Raw genomic sequence first — 19,828 nt, 5'->3', positions numbered from 1 at the left:
AATTTATAATTAAGTTCCAGCTTTTCGCTTATTAATTGTAGACTTATTTAGTCACCATTCCACTATAGTATCGTGACTAAGCTTTCACTAATTACATACCATTACAAAAGCTACTCAATTAGTGCTCATCCAATGACCTTGTCATATGTGTATTACCGTAATAAGATATCCTTACTCTCTTTGGGATAAATTCGTTCTCCCAAAATGATACTATTTTATCTCATGTAACCATTACATCTTCCTTTATGGAAAGTCAATTACTATCGAATCGTAATCAAGTTATTTATCACAAAGACAAACGACTCATGAATATGCTTAATTTACATCTATTATGTAATGTCAATTAGAGGATATAATTTACTCATTAGTTGGGTTATGAATTCCGCTATTGTGAATGATACTACATACTGCAGAAGTCGTATACCCAATGTATTAGCTTTCTATTCCTTATCTATTCTAACTCAAACTTTTACTTACACCAAAGTATACGAGTCATACATACATACTCCATCATCCGCTCAAGATTAATGTATGACACACTATGAACGTCACAAGTGAATAAATCTATAAACAAATTTAAGATCCATTCTACTTGGAATCTATTTGATGTACTATTAGTGCAGTCAGTCACATCTACGTCTCTATATTTTGGGAGTCATCCGCTCTGATGCTTAAGATAAAGGATCTCCCAAATTGGACTTGATAGATGAAATATTAGTCTTCCAATCGGTTTGTTCATTTTTAATGTAACATCCTCAAAACCCCTTTGGTCGTAAATAATGTGAGATAAAATCTTAGCAAAATAAGGTATAAGATCAAAGAAAACGAAAGTTGCAATATATCAAAAGAGAGTTTAATTAAGAAGCATGACATTATGTATTAAATTAAGGAAAGGATTAAATTGTAAATATGAAAAAGTTCTATGGCACAAGTATAAATATAACATCTCTAAAATTGATATATAATAAAAGTAGTAATAAATTGAATAATGTATAATTGATTTTTCGGTGAAATGAGAAAAATGATATAAAGATGATAAAAGAGAATATTTTGGAGTATTAAAAAATAATTAAGAAGTAGGTTTTAGTATATTGATTTAAAGTAAGGACTAAATCATAAATATGTGAAAAGTTTTTGGCTCAAGTGTAAATATTCAAAATTTAAGGGATCGAAGTTAAAAATGGGAAGTTGAAGGACCAAAAGTGAAAATAACCCAATTTACTATGATATGGAATTGACATGTAGGGACCAAATTGAATAGGTAAAGAATTGTGAAGGACTAAATCACAATTTTACCAAATTAAGTGATTATTCAAGGATAGAATTTTGAAAGATCATAAAGGGCAGAATGGTCTATTAGAAAGAGGGAGAATTCTAGAATGTAATGATGATGTTGATGATATTTTGGTGATATTTTTAATTAATTAATTAGTTAAATATTATTTTATTAATATTTTACTTAGATATTTATTATTATTTTATTTAGAAAATGGTAGTATAAAAAAGAAAAGGAAGGATGAAGGAAATTTATCATCCTTCCAACGTGAGTGAAAGAGTGAGAAAGGAAGTTTTCTTTTCTTTACAATTTAGTCCATTGCCATGAAAACCTACTTTTTTACCCAAAATTTTTAAAAATTTCCTTAGATAAGAGAGAAGATGAAGCAGAGATTCTAGAGAATATATTCATCAATTTACAAGCAAGAAAATAGTAGATGAAAATGGAGAAAATGAGAAGAAAAAGGAAGGAAAACGGTGAAGATGAGAAATGCATGAAAATGAAGAAGGAAGAAATTCTTCACAAATGAGGCAAGTTTCATACTAAACCTACTTGTATTTCAATAGATTGAGTTAAATATGTTTTGAGTGAGATGTATGAAATATGTATTTAATCTAAATACTAGAAATATAAAGTACTTGATGAAGAATAGAGACTTAAAACACTAAATTAGTAGGAGAGAATGTGATTTGTATGGTACTAAGATTAAGAAATGAATATGTAACCTACACATAAGCATAAGTGATTAAATAGTATAGTAATAAAAAGTATGAAAATTATGTGTGATTGAATGAAAGATAGTGCAAAGAACCATGGAAAAGAAAATATTTTCATTAAAATAGTTTGGACAAGAGTAGTGACTTAACTTTGAAAATTAACCAAAATTATAGAAAATTATTCAAAGATTTAATTAAATATGGAATTAAAGCTTATTGAGTTTAGTTTCATATGGAAGAATCAATGAAAGAAACATAATTTTATACTTTGAGATATATTAGTTTTCGTGAAACAAGGTCGGAGGGTATTTAGGTTCCCTATTCTCACTTTGGAAAATCATCAAAAATTTTAAACAAATGATTAGGGGTTTAAATTTATAAATTTAAATTCTTAATGAGTCTATTTTCAAGAGAAATAAACGGAAACATCATCTAAACCTCGTACTAAGAGATAATTAATTTTAGTAAAGAAAGGTCGAAGCTGTCAAGCAGCAGAACAGAGGCAAATTTGAAGAATTTACTGTACTATTGGCTAAATTATAAATTTTGAAATTTTTATAGTAAGAATATATTTGAGCCTAATTTCAAAAACATCAAGCGTATCTTAATTTCGAATTCTTTAGCTCAAGATATAAATAATTTAGTGACTATGACTCAAGTGGACAACTTTGATATGAACACATAAGTAAATAGTGGAATTATAGATAATGATACATATAAGTATGTTATATACTAAAACTAAAGATTCTAATAAATATATACATAAAGGATGTGGAATGGAGAGGAGGAGGAGGAATATATATATTAGATGAATTTGAAATGTTTCAAATTGTTGTAAGTGATGGAATGATTAATACATGTGAGTATGTTTAAACGAATTGATAAAATAATAAGTGAATAATTGTTAATTGATGCGATATTGGATTCTTTGTTAAAATTTATGAAGAATTAAATTGACTAGCACAATTAAGAAATAAATATGAAATATACATAAAGTGGGTAAACTACTTTTGAAAGTGCAAGTCCTCCAATGGTCTTATTTGTAAAACTTTAATATTTGTGTTAATTTTATAAACTTTGTTATCTTTGATTGAATATCATGTTTTTATGATGAATTGAGATTAGAAATATATGTAAGTGGATGATATGTAAAATGTAGTGGCAGTTATGACATCTGAATACAATTTAGGTAATGATATAAAAAATAAATAAATAAAAATAAAGCGTGGAACTTGTAGGAAAATGGATATGACGTCACGACGACAAGTTCGCCATGTCACGACGTGACAACCCCAACATCACGACAACAATTCAAATTATTTTATAAACTTTACAATTTGGTCTTTAATCAATTGCGGATGTTTTAATGAGCTCTTTAACTCATAATTAGTTATGTCGTAAATTCAATTATTACTAAAATGAGTTAATGATCTACATTAATTAATAATATGATAAATTGATCTGAAATTTCCAATAGTTGCTTTGGCAACAAATGTGACATCTTGGTGTCTTAACTCGGTGATTGGGTCGAGTATGGAGGTGTTACATTCAATTAGACTAAGGACATGTTTAGGTTTATCTACTAATAAAAGCTGTCTTTATCTCCAGGTTTTAGCATTTTTATCCGGGACAAACTTGGGTAAAATTTTATGCTTATTTTTCGGGTCGGGTTGGGCTTGGGCTTAGTAAACGAGCGTAAAATTTTGGTTGGGCCTAACCCGACTCATGGACACCTCTAGCTACAATATCATCAGAATCGAAGGGCCACAATTTGTTACGAGGCTTATAGGACCCATCATTGTCAAATCCTAGCTCAAAATTGGCCCTGCAAAACCATTTGATCCCTCTTCAAATAGACAAAACTTAAAAACCTTCCAAAGGGTAATATCTTAAGGTTAACTACAAAGTACCCCTTTTACAGATCGTTAAATTGCGTCTCAACATCCTTGTAACCTTCCAACAGAGGCCTGAAATTGCATGGTTTGAAGTGAGGAAAAGTTCATTTAATTGGGAAGTCAAAACTATCCCCAAAGTTTAATTTCGCTAGTATGTACTTGAAACAATCTAAGCTTATGTAGCTAACCCTCCCATACAACAAGTTCTCCATGTAAAGTTCATATAAAAATATGATATGGTTAACCTGATTTAGTTGGGCCTATTGAAAGAGATTCTGAAAGACTCTCAGTTGGGGCTACTCCTCTTGTTTAGTACAGTGGAACCCTATAATGATCCACCAGAAAACTCCGGCTAGAGTTACCTTAGTACAACACCATAATAGGTTAAAACTTCACCAATGAAAGGATGGATGGGGAAGTGGATCCTTGCCTCCAATACATAAAGGGGCAGGGAAAAGCTTGGTCGTTTGTCGTGATACTTGGTTCCACTCACAATGCTTAGAGAGTTAGCTTCTGTGGGGATGCTAAACTTGAACTTATAATGATCCACCAACAACATACAGAAATGGAATAACCACTTAATCTCTATATTGGCGGTGATGTAGTCAAAAGTGCCACCCATCACGGGCTTTCTCTCCTATATTGGAGGCTTCCTAATTCTCTTGGAAATGACTTTGGAGGTGCTGACCTCCCCACCTCGGTTGTCCTCAACCATCAAAATTGAGAGAACAAAAAAGAAATTAGAATTGAAACTGAAAAGGTTTTAAAGATAGGATCTTACCTTTAAAAGCTCTAAGCTTGAACAGATGAAGACAAAGAAAGAATAATGAAGGAAGGTAGTAGAAAAGAAGAGAAAATTTGAAGAAAATGAACACTTGGGAAATTCTAGGAATGTAAAGAAATAGAAAAATTGAAAATACTTAGAAGATTTTGAAGCAAATAACTTGCAACAGTTTAAGAAAGGGACTATTCAAAGGGTCCTCTATTAAATAGTGTGTTTGAAAACCCAAAAGCCCTAATGATTCACGGTTATTCCTAATAGGACATGTGTACCACGAAAGGACACAAAGTCTACCCAACCATTGTCTTTGTTTCTGAAATCATAGATATAACACTTTATCATTAATGAAGGCATTCTAGAACCTTCAGTCCTTTCCTTGAAGCATTCTCAACATGTACAAACCCGACAACTCTTCATCCGCCACTGCATCCGTCATCCATCTTACATAGGTGACCCTTTATTAGTATAGTTATTTGGAAGGTCTCGAACCTACCTCTTGACAAGGATACATGGTAGAACAAAAGGCGGCCTATAAATGACCCTCTGCTAGGAACGACTTGTGAGAGTAACCCTCCACTTGGCACCCTTTGTAGTGGTCCTCTGTCTAAAACTGTCCCTAAGTGACCTTTGCAAATCCTATTTGAGCTACCTCAAAGACAGCTAGCTATATACACTTCATGAGGACCATTGAGACACAACAACCTCTTATAGCCTTAGCAAGAAAAATGTTAAAGCAGGACCATGCAGTATCACATATCGCGAATTGACCTGTAATGACTTTGTGGCCTACCCTCCATATTTTTTATTACATGACACAATATGACAAGGAGATACCCCTATATATACCCTAGAGCACAAGATATAAAGTATCTCTCATTCTTCCACAAGTATAACCTAAGTAGTTTCCTTTAGTCTTCTCTTAGTTCTTCTTATTTCCTCCTTTCTGCCTCTTATTTCGACACTCTGCCTATTACAAGTAAACTAGCCCTCCTATCTCCACAATCATCTCTTCCTTTGTTGAAATCTTGTATCAAAAAGTTTTATGGTATTGATTGAACATGTTGAACTATCGGTTCTTAGTTCAATTGGTCAATCCAAACATCTTCTAACAATCATGCTTTCAGTATGTTTGTTCCAAAAAAAAATCTTTTAGCATATGATAATCATATTGATTTCGGCTATTCTAAAGTTCAAATAGATTCCAAATGAGAAAAACTCTATAATTAAAAAGAAAAATCAAACTCGTTATGATACAATTCAATCCTTATTTGCTTTACTTTTCTGATCCACATTCTGTGCATTGAAGTTAAATGAAGTATGGGCGTCCTTTGCTTTACTTTTTTGATACATTTTGTGCATTGAAATTAAATGAATGATGGGTTTCTAGACAGAGTGACACCTCCAACTATAATGGCTATGTGCATAATTCAAACCCCATTAAATGATTTTGTGGAAGGTTCTAAATTTATCATTATATTTTTTTCATACACATAAATTGTTCTTATAGTTGGAACAACAAACATATTCTCCATATATATGATGCTGGAAATTAATTTTGACCTTATTTCACAAAACTCACTACTCTTTCCATAGTAACACCATGTTTGCTTCAATGGAATTGCTATGCAGTTATGTCCAAATTCTGAGGGGACCACCATTCCATTGTTTGGTTCAAATCATCCCACATAATTGTTAAAAATGTTGAATGGTTATTCCTGCTCCATTCGTTAAAAACGCTGAATGGGTATTCAGCACTCAGCCCTTGTAATGGTTATCAGTAGATATAGGGAATCACTTAAAAAAAATTTGTTCCCAGTGTACCCCTCAAAAAATAACAAATTTAAAAGCTTATAATTGACAAAAACCTGGGACGTTATTCTTTCACCATTTTCTTCCCAATGTTCACTTTTCATCTTCCTATCAAATTGAGAGAAAGAAAGCTCAGAACATCGAATTTGTCTCCAAGTAAGCATCAATTTTCATGGGTGAGATTCAAGCTTCTTGAAAACTAAACAATATGAGTATTTGATACTTGAGTTTGTTTTGAATTTTTGAGTTGTTTTTTTTAAAGCTATTTAAAAATTGAAAACTGAAAATTATCAATCTTTGATGTTTGCATTTGATCTGGATTTCTGAAATTTCTTTCTCAATTGAAATTTTAACTTTCTTTTACTATTTTTTGGTTTTGTTTTTCCTTTGTTCTTTTTAGTTTTTACCCGCAAAATGTCTTTCTTTGCTTTTATAACAACAAAGAAGATAGAAAACAGAAAGAGGGAAAAAATCTGTATATTTAAATTTCTTGTTTTTTTCGTTTTTTTCTTTTACATTTTATGCAATTTCTGCACAAAACAATCTGTAAGTTTAAATTTCTTATGCAAAGTTTTCCCTTCTCTTTAATTAGAAAGTTTACTAATTGGCTAGTAATAGTATCCTTTTTTTTATGAATTACTTATTTATTTGGTTGCTTGTGTGGAATTTTTTAGGCATTCACAAAAGGTTTTTCTTGTTTTTGTTCTTCAAGTGTGGGGATGATGTTGGGTTTCATTTCAAGTGGTTAATTATCTTTTTCTCTTTTGATGGAGAATAGATTAAGGCCAGCCAAATTTTCCTTCTTGATGGTTGTTTACAGCTTTGATTGGTTTCTTGATTTCAATGAAACTAAAATTTGAAGCTAATTTTATATTGTTTAGCATCATATTATTTTAGCTTTTTTAAGGAGGAAGATAAAGGGGGTAAGGTCATTTTTAGATATAAAGAGAGACAAAAGATGGCAAAAGAGAATTATGGATTAGAAGAACCAATTTTTCTCATACAGTTTATCATAGGCTGGATCTGAGGGACTTGTGATAATGGTTATTTATGTTAAAATGAAAATGATACAGATTCATGTGTTGGAAGAGTGGAGGGATTTTGGCTTTGTAAGGATTGTCTGGTTGCTAGAATGATATTTCTCATTTTGGATGTCCTTTTAATAAGATCTTTCATTTTTATTTATATAATAAGATCTATTTTAACTTTATAATCATTTGCTCTTTCCATTCATTTAATTATTTACTTCAACTTTCAAAACAAACATTGCATTTATAGCATGCCTTTATGAAGTGATATTAACCTTTTCTATGTTTCTTTGCCAATTTCATATAGTGGAATCACACATCCCACATTGTCAGAGAACTGATATCATTTGCTTAAAAAATCAGCCCACACCAAGAAAATATCTACATGATCCAAGTACACCAACAAAAGAACCACTTTAATAATTAGGGTTTTAGTTCTGCTATCGTTTTTAGTTTGTTGTGCTTTCTGCACCACCAAATGTATATGACTTCTGTTATTAAATTATTCTTTCTTTCAGTGACCAACTTGGTTATGGCTTCATAATAGGCTTAAGACTTTATCCTTTGCAGTCTGGAGGGATTAATAACTTGTGTAGTTTTTCTCTCAATATATTTAGCCTTCGTGTCAATGTCGTATTTTGTATTGCTTTTTTAGTTGTTCTTTCTGTGTTATGTTTGTGTCATACAATCGTATTGTATCAAACATTACCAAGTATAGCATCTAATAGTTGCATAAGCAGTGTCTGTGTATGTTTATTATACAAAATTGGCCTTAAGTTGTTGATTATTTGTTAATTATTCATGCCAATATAAAGTTGATTTGGCAAAGGCAATCTTGATGGCTCGTTGCTATGCACAAGCTAATAATGTTTCTTATTTTTATCCATCTAATGTATGTAAAAAGAATCAATTCTTCTTTTTAATCTTTTTAATGGTGCAAGATTCTAGTTGAAACTCACATAACTAAACAAGCTGTTGCAGATACAGAGTTTGAATGGAGATGCATGGAAGAACAAGTATCTACTTCAACAAGCAGTTGCCCGCTCGATAATTGTTAGTATATTTAAAGTTGATATAAGCTTTCACAATTACTTTCCCTACTGATTAGAATTCATTACTAATTCCCTGAAGTTAAAAAACAACAAGAAAACAAGTTTCCAACAAAAGGTTGTTCTGGTCTAAGCTAATAAAGGAGGACTCAATATTGTCAGCTTGGCTTTTGAATTTACTTCTTCAAGACAGACCAGAAAAATTGAGGTGTGTAGGATTCAAACAACTTAAAGTGCCTCACTGGTCTACTTCTTCTTGGTTATCATTGTAACGACCCGATAGTCACAGGTGTCGAAAAATGCATTTCTGAGACTCCGTTACCGTAAATCAGACTCATAAATATTTATTAAAAATATTTATTAAAAATATTTAAGAAGTTAGTTGTGTAGTTAATTAGGTTTTGGTTAGGTGAATTTGCATGAATTAAGAGTAATTAGGTATAAGGACTAAATTGCATAAAGGGTGAAAGTTAAATTATAGATTAAAGAAAAAATTAAAAGGAATAAAGAAGCAATTTTGCCATAGTTTATAAATGAGGCGACACAAGGGTGAAATTATTATAAAATTTTAAGTTAAAATATATATTATAATATGTTACTTAATATTTAAGTATATATATTATATTATAATAATAATAAAACAAATAAATAAAAGAAATAGAAAGAAATAGAAATAGAAAACCAAAACGAAACAGAAGGAAAAAGAAAGGAAAAAAGAAAGAAAGAAAAGGGAGAAAGAATGAGACGAAGGGCTTTAGGGTTTCAAAGTTTACAAGTTTAATTGGTTAGTCAAATTAGTCCCTTTTTCTTATTATTTTTATGTTTTTAGAATTTCGGTGTTAAATACTACACGACCCATGTCGAAATTTTAAAAATTATTGAGTTTTTAAGTGTTGTCGATGTTGAATAATTTTAGTATTAGGAATTAAATTGATAGATTTAAAAGTTAGAAATGAAAAAGATTAAATTGTAGAATAAATTGTAAATTTTGAGTAATAGGGATTAAATTGTGAAAATTTTGAAATTTAGGAATTTAAGTGAAAATAGTGAGTTAAATTTAGTTTAAATTGAAATTTGTAAGAAAATATAGGATTAATTGTAAAGAAATAAAGTTAGTCTCGGTTTAGGGACTAAATTGAAAATTAGGAAAATATTAAGAAAAAAATTGAAATATGCAATATGGAATTGAATTGTGTTGTATTGATAAATTTTAATTATTTTAATTTTGTAGCTAACGTCGTACCGAAATCCTTAACTAAAAAGGGGAAAGATAAAGTCGACCGGGAATAGCTCAGAATTTCTAGTTTGTATTTCTATAATCCGAACTTAGTTGTTAATTTGTTATAATTCAATTTAATGCATATGATAAGTGTTGAGGTGAGTATTTGATACTTTGATATTGAATTGAATTAAAGTTGATTGAATGGATTGAAGTGATATATTATGAATGTATTGATTATTTGAATTGAAATGAATATATATATGAGTAAATGTGCTAATGTGAAATTTGGATATTTGTTTTATATGGAAAGTGAATTGAAACCCTATTAAATGTATCAGGCTGAGTCGAATATAGATGGCATGCGATAGGATTAGAAGAGTTTAGGGATTTCTTCGACTTCGAGTCGATGAGGCACTGGGTGTCAATTTACTTTGGTTTAACGATGAGACACTGGGTGTTAATTTACTACTTCTGATTTATTCAATGAGATACTGGGTGTCAATTTACTACTTCGAATTATCCGATAAAGCATTGGGTGCCAAACTGGTGTGTTGGTTGGATCCGTGTATCTGTCCGAGTCCGAGTCGTGTTAATAGGGGTAATTAATTGAAATGGAACTATGGTTGATATCAGATGATTTGTATGTGAAATGAAAATGGGATAATGAATTGAAATATGGATTGAGACACATGAATTATGTATTCATGAATTGGATATAGAATGAACAATATTGTTGTTTAAATGATATTCATGAATTGGATATAGAATGAACAATATTGTTGTTTAAATGATATGTGTATCATATTGTGAAAAGCTATTATATAGCAAATGATGAGAATTGAGTATGGTATGAATGATGTATTTATGAATTGAATATTGAATGACTAATGTCATTGTATGAATAAATGTGGTTTTTAATATTCAATTGTGCTTATAATTAAAATGTGCATATTATATTATCTTGTCTTTAAATATTCAGATTATAGAAATACCACTGAGTTTTACTCAGTGTACGATTTTGTTTTCCGTGCGCAGGTTAATTACTTAATTTTGATCGGCGATTTAGCATCCAACAACGATGTTTATCTTTTGTGTTGGCATGTACCTAGGGTGTCTAAATGTTAGTTATTTTGTGGATGAAATGTATATGAGGTTATAAGTATAATGTTGGCTTAGTATATATGTAACATGTGCTTGTGTTTGAAGCCATAGTATAGCATGGTAAATGGAATAAAAGCTTGGTATGTGCTTGTGAATTTAAGTTAATGTTTTAAGTATATATATGAGATAGGCCAAATTGATGAATTTTGGCATGTTTATAATTTGAATTTGAATGATGTTTTAATAATATAAATTGATTAAATTTGGTACCAATTAGGGTACATTAGTTTGACACCTAGGATGATTATTTTGACATGATTTGAATGTGTTTGATTGGTTTTTGACATGAATATTATATGATACGAAATGTTTGAAATTTTTGTCTGTTTGATTGGTAAACTCCAATAATGCTCAATAACCCAGTTCCGGTAAGGGATACGAGTTGGGGGTGTTACAATCATCCATGTCAAAGAGGGTTTTGCAACAAATAAAACAGCTTCTCTTTGAATTGTGTTAGGGAGTTGGTGGAAAATAACCATGAGAAGGAGCAGAAAAGGCAAAGATTTAAAGGATCTGGTGAGGAGATGTTAGATGTGAAAATATGAAGGGATGGGGAAAACAATGTGGAGATGAATCCAACATTAAGCAATTGTTGGAGCTGGATATAATTAATTCAACCCAGGAGTGGAAGAATGCTTTTTGAATCCCAGAAGAGGGATATGGGGATAGTAATTTGAAATGTCATAATAGAAGAGATTACAAGTGAAGTTTGGGATTGGACAATGTTTGTTTAAATGTCACAATGAATATGACATTTCATTTCTAGTTCTGTTACTATTTCACTTTGAGAAGTTTTAGTATGATTATGAAATCATTACAAACATGTATATAGGGTTGGACATTGCTTAATGCTAGTTGGATATTTGGTGTATAGATGTTTTAATGTTACTGCTAAGTTTGTTTGGTGTATAGATGTTTGATATTTTTCATATATATAAAAATGTGAATAATTTTTGTTTTTGGATAAATATTTTGTAATTTTGGTAACTATCATTCCATGAGATTATGCTTTGTCCTTCATATTAGACATGTAGTAAGATGATGTAGTAGATTTGGTAAAAGAATTTGTGTCAAATTTGATGGTTGGAATCATCCATATGACAAACTGTGTGTGTGGAATGAGAGGGTAGCATTTTTCGGGGACTGGTTTGCATAGATTCCCCCCTGCGAAATGTCAAAAGTACAACCTTCCCCTGTAGATGAACCAAATTATATTAAGAATATTATTAAATTATATATTATTATTTTTATTAAATTGTATTTAATAATAATTATATTAAAATATGATTAAATTATGTATTATTAAATATTAAATAATTCTATTAAATTTTAATAACAATAATCATCTATCTACAAAAATTTTGCTAAGTGTGTTTGGTCATTTAAGTCTTTTTCCTTATGCTATTACAGCATTTATTTCATTTAACCAAAAACAAGAATACTATTACAACTCTATTCCATTCCATTCAACCAAACAACTGAATTGTTGATTATATCTTTATTCCATTACAACCCTATTCCATTCCCTCAACTAAACATGGTGTAAATATATAGATCTCTAATCAACCGAATAATCCAATAATATGTTTCATCATTCGCCCATGCATTTTTATTTTAAATTTTAACTTTTTTTTCTCGACAATAGGTTAATATTATAAAATATAAAGAGGTAAAAATCCTGTGGTATCAAAATAAATTTCATATCCCAACATGGAACAAAGTCATAAACATAAAAAAAAAAAACCATCCTATTTTAAACAAGGAACATTGTCATTAATAGGCAACTAACCTGCAATAATTCTTCAAAACATGACAAAAAGATATCTGAAAATATTGATAGACTTTGTAGCTGACGTAGAAGGAAAAACATTACAGCTGATTTCAGCACAGATAGGACATATAAGAACGTCCAAGAATTATTGTGTTTTGTAGTTAAACTAATCTTGGATTTATTACGTAGGTCTTTATGAATGTTCTTCCATATGTAGTTCAACCTTCATGGCAAATGCAAATAAGAAATACTAATTTTCCTTATTCTTTTTCAGTCCCTCACAAAGAGATAACTTAATTTAGAAGAAAAGCGAGCCGTATCTTCTTAAAAGTTTCCAGTCTGATATAGTCCTCATCGGCTTACCAGCTGAAAACAGTCGATTCAACTATTTTATTCGAAAATGAAAAGGTTACCTCTTACCTGCTACGCCAAACTACAGCCTCATATATTTAGAGTACATTAATAAAACGAAGACATGAATGGATTGAAGCAAAAGCATAAATGTGAGAACCCAAAGTTAAAGGAAATTTAAAAGAAACAAAAACAAAAGAGTTTCACTATTGTATAAAAACCGTAAAGCAGATATCAGAGGAGTCATGCAAGAGATCAATAATTAGTGAGAAAAAGGAGAGAAGAAAGATCATAATCATGGCAATGAAAAGCAAAGTGCTTATCGTTGGGGGAACCGGTTACTTGGGGAAGAGGCTAGTTAAGGCAAGTTTAGCACAAGGCCATGAAACTTACGTGCTGCACAGGGAGGAGATAGGTGTGGATATTGAGAAGGTGCAAATGTTGCTATCGTTTAAGCAGCAAGGGGCTCATCTTGTGATTGGTTCGTTTAACGACCACCAAAGCCTCGTGAAAGTGGTGAAATTAGTAGACGTGGTTATTTGTGCAATATCCGGTGTTCATATCCGTAGCCACCAAATACTGCTTCAACTCAAGCTTGTTGATGCCATCAAGGAGGCTGGGAATGTTAAGGTATTATACTATTATTAGCTAATTTTGATGTAATGAATGTGAACATTGATTCCTGGCGTTTGGATTTGATGTAATGAATGTGACAGAGATTCCTGCCTTCGGAATTTGGAACTGATCCTGCAAGGATGGAGAATGCAATGGAACCTGGAAGGGTTACATTTGACGACAAAATGGTGGTGAGAAGAGCAATTGAAGAAGCCGGAATTCCTTTCACATATATCTCTGCAAATTGCTTCGCTGGTTACTTCCTTGGTGGGCTGTGCCAACCAGGTTTTATCCTTCCTTCAAGGGAACAAGTTCGTTTGCTTGGAGATGGCAATCAAAAGGGTAAGCCAGTCCATGCATTTACAACTAATTTCTTCCTTTCTGGGTTTGGAGAATATTATAATTAAAGGCTGAAATTCACCATACAAACAATTCTTTTAACACATTGGGCATATATGCAGCAATTTATGTTGATGAAGATGATATAGCAACGTATAGCATCAAAACAATAGACGACCCTCGAACCCTAAACAAAACAGTGTATATAAGGCCACCCCAAAACATACTATCTCAAAGGGAAGTGGTCCAAATATGGGAGAAACTCATCGGGAAAGAGCTGCTTAAGTCTTCCATTTCAGAACAAGAGTTTCTAGCAATTATGAAAGGTGATTATTGTGGGTATTGTTTAAACAATTAATTAATTAATAGTGAATATATAGTAATGAAATTTAATATGCAGAACAAGATTATGCAGAGCAAGTTGGATTAACACATTACTATCACGTGTGTTACGAGGGATGCCTTGCCAATTTTGAAATAGGTGATGGAGCCGAAGAAGCCTCCAAGCTTTACCCTGAAGTCAAGTACACAACGGTTGAGGAGTATATGACCCGTTATTTATAAACTACCCTGCCCCTTCTTTATTTCTCGTCCATAATAATACTGATATAAATTTCTGTATTTATATGTGTGTGTGTAAAATATTCCAATTTGGAGTGATATTTAAGCTGGAATATTGCTATCATGGCCCCTTTTTTATGATTTAATTTTTTTATCTTAAATTAAATCAGATTGTGCTTATAGGCCATCAACATTTAATACATTATGTTTGCCAAAGGTAACTTAAAAAGAAAAAGAAAAAGAAAAAATGCAGCAAGCTATATATATAAAAGAAAAACAAACCAAGAGTGCAGTAAGCTTATCTACAATCTGTAGACCGATAATAAAAGTTATCCCAAACAATGAGATTTCTCAACTTCAATTGTTAGTGGACGAGTAAGCTTAGAAATAAATAAAGATGTGAAGGGTAATTGGGTCATTCAATTTTGATATATACAATATAAAGAGAAGAAAACAAAGGGCAAAATACCAAAAAAAAGCCCTATTTTTTTAAAATTTACCGAAATGGGCCCGGTATTTTATTATTTATCGGAATGGGTCATTTTCCCCAAAATCGCGTCCACGTCAGCGCGATGTCAGGGGACGTGTCAACAAATCGCGTCCACGTCAGCGCGCTTTGCTTACGTGGACACAAATCGTGCCTACGAGGACGCGATTTTCTAACACATCAGCAAAACGCGCTGACGTTGACGCGATTTGCTGACACGTCCCCTAACATCGCGCTGACGTACACGCGATATCGGGAAAAATGGTCCATTTCGGTAAATAATAAAATACCGGGCCCATTTCGGTATTTTAAAAAAATAGGACTTTTATGTGTAATTTGCCCCTTTTTTTGGTATTTTGCCCCTAATAATACATATTAATGTATTACTGTAATATGTAGCTCAAATTATGTATTATTGTTAATATTCATAATATTGTAGCTCAAATTGTCAATTCATCTATACTATTGTACTAATAATATATATTAATGCAATATTGAAGAGTTAATTGATTAAAAAAATAAATGCAACAAGTACAAAAAAGATTCAAAATTATTACCAACAAGATTTGAACCAAGTAACTAAGGGAAAAGAGCAAGTAGGGGTGAGCATTCGATCGAATCGAATCGAATCGAATCGAATAAAAAATTTTCGAGTTAATCGAGTTTTCGAATCTCATTTTATCATCCTAACTTTATTTGAAGTTTTCTCGAATCGAGTCGAGTGAGATAGAATTCGAATCGAATCGAATATATTTGTTCGAGTTAAATTTTAAAAAATAATTTTGGGTCCTTGTAACCATTGTCACCCATCGTAATAAAATTTGTCCACCTTAATCAAATTTTTATTAACTTTCATCACCTCATAATTTATTTATTAATTTTTTATATCTTGGTTAGCTTATTTGTTTGCTTAGTTGTTTCAATTATCTTGGATTCTTGTCACTATGTATTTTGGAATTAAAATATATTAAATATAAAAATATGATTTTTAATAAAATTTATTTTAAAATAAAATTTGAAATTGATACCAATATAAAATTTTAACACGAATATTTTATGGCATAATTAAGAATTCAATTTTAATATAAATATTCAATATGACTAAACAATTCAATAATATAAATAATATAAAATGTGAAATTTAATTTAATAATATAAATAGTATATATAAATAAAATTATTACTATTTATGTTTAGTGATTTTTTGGATAATTTTGATTTTTATTTGAGAGTAAAGGGTGAGAAGTAAAAGTTTAGGGGAAAATAAAAGTTTTGGGGAATAAAAGTTTGAGGGAAAGTAAATAGGAGAGTAAAATTTTGGAGGGAAAATATTAAAAAAATTTTGGAGGGGGAGGGTTTGGGGTAGATGGGAGGTGGGATGGGAAGAGAATAAAAGTTTTAGGGAAAAGTGGAGAGAGTAAAAATTTTGGGGAAAATAAAAAGTTTTGAGGGTTTTGAGAGTAAAATTTTGAAAAAAAATGAATGGAAGAGTAAAATTTTGGTGGGAAATGAATTTTGGGTAGATTGGGGGGTTGGGAGGGGAGGGGAGTAAAAGTTTTGGGGGAAAAGTGGGAAGGAGTAAAAGTTTTAAGGGAAAAGTAAAAAAGTTTGGGAGTTTAGGGTAAAACTGTAAAATATTATAGTTTGATATTCGAATTATTCGAATTATTCGAGTTATTCGAATTCGAAAACTCAACTCGATTCGAACTCGAAATTCGAAAAAAAATTCGAGTTGATTCGAATAACTTGATTAACTCGAATAACTCGATTCGTTTAACTCGAAATTCAAATTTTTTTTCGATTTTTTTGAGTCGAATCGAATTTTGCTCACCCCTAAGAGCAAGCATCTTAACCAACTAAGCTAAACTAATTAATTGACATATTATAAAAATACTGTTATTATCTTAATTATATTACTTACGTTCTAATAATTTATCGGACCTATTTCATACACGTGTCAAATCAGAAAAAATAATACAACAATTCTGTAAAAAAAATCCGGTGTTTACTTCAAATAAATAAGGAAAATAATGATTTGAATGTTTCAAAATTTAATTTTAAACCAAAAAATCAAAATTTAGAGGCAAAAAAAGATCTTTTTCGACGAAAACTGCGGCAAACCGCCTTCGACTATTTGCCAGCGCGTAGATCTCGAAAAGTTATTCGAAATCAAAAAAAAAATCGTCTCAATCGGACAACCGAGCCAAAAGTTATGGCCTTTTAAAGTTTTCCAAGCTAAAAAACATAAACTGTTCATGAATTATTGCTTCCACGTCAGCAAATCGCGATTTCATGGACGCGATTTGTTGCCACGTAAGTAATCGCGCTGACGTGGAAGCGATTTGCTGACACATCCCCTGACATCGCGCTGACGTGGACGCGATTTCGGGGAAAATGGCCCATTCCGGTAAATAATAAAATACCGAGCTCATTTCGGTAAATTTTAAAAAAATAGGACTTTTATGTGTAATTTGCCCTCAAACAAAGTCGAAAAAAATGAAAACATGAGAAATATATGTAAATTTATGTCGTGGTTTATATAATAATTTCATAATATCTCATTTAGATTACGTTTCTTGCTAAGTTGATATAATCAGCCCAACAATTTCTGATTTTTAGTAGGCCTTTTAGTAAGGTTGGAATTCAGATAAAGTTTTAATAATCTATTAGAAAAGAAAAGAATAAATGAATCTTACAGGATTCTCAATAAATTCTTTGCTTTCTTCTGAAAAGATATAATTTTTATCTACTTTTACGTTTCGTGAATAGCCAAGACATTAAGAAATATCGAGCAAGACACTTAAGTTATAAAATAATAGTGTCATGATAGGTTTTGAACTTAAGTCACATGAATTCTAAACCTTTGTTTTTCTAGAGAATAAATTTTAAAATTTTAACTTAACCATTTCAAATTTTTATAAATATATTTTTACATAGGTCTTTTTTCGCCTAAGCTTTAAGGTTCACTTGAAATTTGGGAGAGTTTAAGTAAAAATATTAGGCCTGAATAAAATATAAGCTAAACTTGAGCTTGAACATTCAATATCCGAGCCAACTCGGTCTGTTTTCTAGTTTTGTATACATATATTATATTATATTATATTATGTTACCATTTCGTAACTTTTTATACTATTAATATTTTAATAATTTAACCATTGAATTATTAATATATTTGTACTTATAATGCTTAAAATTTTTTAATTGATAAAATATCTTTATCGATCTATATAATTGTCTATATTAGATATTTAACGCTAAAAGTTTTTTACATAAAACAAATAATTATTATTATTCAATTTATGTCAAAATTGGCATGCCTGGTCTACATGAATAGAGCATGAAATATGACTATTGGGTTGTTAAAATATTAATAGTATAAAAGTTATGGAATGATCTAAAACCATTTAAATTTTACATGGGTGTAAGTGAATCTCTTCCCAATTTATATATATAACAAAAAATATATATCTATAGTTATATATAATACTATATGTAAACATTAAAAAGTGTTATCTATATATAAAATTGTAATAAAAGAAAAATATATATTATTAAATTTTAAATTTTAAATATAATATACATTAAAAAATAATATGAGCGAACTTAAAATGAGATTGGGTTAGCCTTTTACTAATTTGAACGAAATTGGGCAAAATTTTAGACTTATATTTGAGGCCGGATCGAATTTGGACAAACATAAAATGTATTAATATCATGTTTAAGCCAAACTCAAATCCTACGTGGCCCAACCAAGAAACATGAAGCTATAAAACTAATATTAAATAGGCATAATTGCAAAAAAGCCCTCAACCTTTGGGGGCTTTTGGATATATGCCCCTAACCTTTTTTTTTCTAAAATCGGCCCTTCACGTAACGAATTTTTCAGACATCAACTCAGTTGAAATGGTAACCGTCAACTGACCGTTAGTCAACAGCCGGTCAAAAAAAATTGGTCTACGTGGTGTTCTAGTTGACTGATGATGTGGCTGACATTAAAATAAATAAGCTGACGTGGAAAAAAAGTAAACAAATTTAATAATCATAAAACAAAAAACCCTAAATTCCCAAAACCCCAAATTCGATACTTTTTCCCCAACTTTTAAAATCCTCAAATCATAAAATTCCCCAAATCTCTAACCTCTAAAATCTTTATTGAACCCCTAAAATCTTCAAATCCCTAAATCTTAAAATCCCTAAATCGTTAGCATTCCAGAATATTCTTGAAATCCTAAAGCTTTTACAAATCACATCGTTGAATCCCTAAAACTATTAGGAACAAAATCATGAAATCCCTTAGAACCAAATCGTGAAATCCTTAATCTTTCCGAAAATTTTTATTTTTCTTCCTTGTTGTTTGAAATCATGGATTCACGTAGTTCAAATAGTCAGTCTAGAGGTTGGGTAATGCATGGTTCGAAGGAAAAATCGTCATATGCAAATGTTATTACTTCATCACGGAAGGAGTATGCCTACGATGGACCAGCAGTAAAATGTCATAGCAATAAGTTAGCTCCAAGAGATGCCTCATGGAGTGATTTAAAACTGGGGAGGAGATTTTATGGTTGTTCAAATTTTTGGGTAAGTGAAGAGTTTTTATTTGCAAATTGAGCTTGAGCTCAATTTTGATGATTTCATAAATCTTGGTATTTGTTTTATTTTCATTTTGGATTATTTCAATTTGGCCGAATTGGGATTTGTTTGTAGGACGATGGCTGTGATTTCTTCAAGTGGTACGATGGGAAAATGTGTGACCGTGCAACTGAGTT

The 19,828-nt window shown here is 30.8% G+C and overlaps 1 protein-coding gene and 1 long non-coding RNA gene across 9 annotated transcripts; both read left to right on the top strand.

Moving 5' to 3' along the window:
* The first annotated feature begins 6,404 nt into the window (after positions 1-6,404).
* On the top strand, positions 6,405-11,905 carry LOC128042976 (uncharacterized). 8 transcript variants are annotated; one of them, XR_008198630.1, is made up of 4 exons: positions 6,405-6,633; positions 8,487-8,558; positions 8,637-8,762; positions 9,786-11,905. It is a non-coding gene; the product is annotated as an uncharacterized LOC128042976 (long non-coding RNA). The 8 variants fall into 8 exon arrangements; XR_008198627.1 differs by having other exon boundaries at positions 7,813-8,558; XR_008198629.1 differs by having other exon boundaries at positions 6,405-6,653.
* Positions 11,906-13,165: 1,260 nt separating this feature from the next.
* On the top strand, positions 13,166-14,698 carry LOC105791865 (bifunctional pinoresinol-lariciresinol reductase 2). The gene is made up of 4 exons (XM_012620134.2): positions 13,166-13,689; positions 13,776-14,016; positions 14,136-14,339; positions 14,414-14,698. The coding sequence occupies exons 1-4, from the start codon at positions 13,357-13,359 to the stop codon at positions 14,575-14,577; spliced, it is 942 nt and encodes a 313-aa protein (XP_012475588.1). The 5' UTR covers positions 13,166-13,356; the 3' UTR covers positions 14,578-14,698.
* The last annotated feature ends 5,130 nt before the right edge of the window (positions 14,699-19,828 follow it).

The sequence above is a fragment of the Gossypium raimondii genome, chromosome 8 (genome assembly GCF_025698545.1).
Source record: "Gossypium raimondii isolate GPD5lz chromosome 8, ASM2569854v1, whole genome shotgun sequence".
NCBI classification, from domain to species: Eukaryota; Viridiplantae; Streptophyta; class Magnoliopsida; order Malvales; family Malvaceae; genus Gossypium; species Gossypium raimondii.
This window is presented reverse-complemented; position numbering and strand designations above follow the sequence as displayed.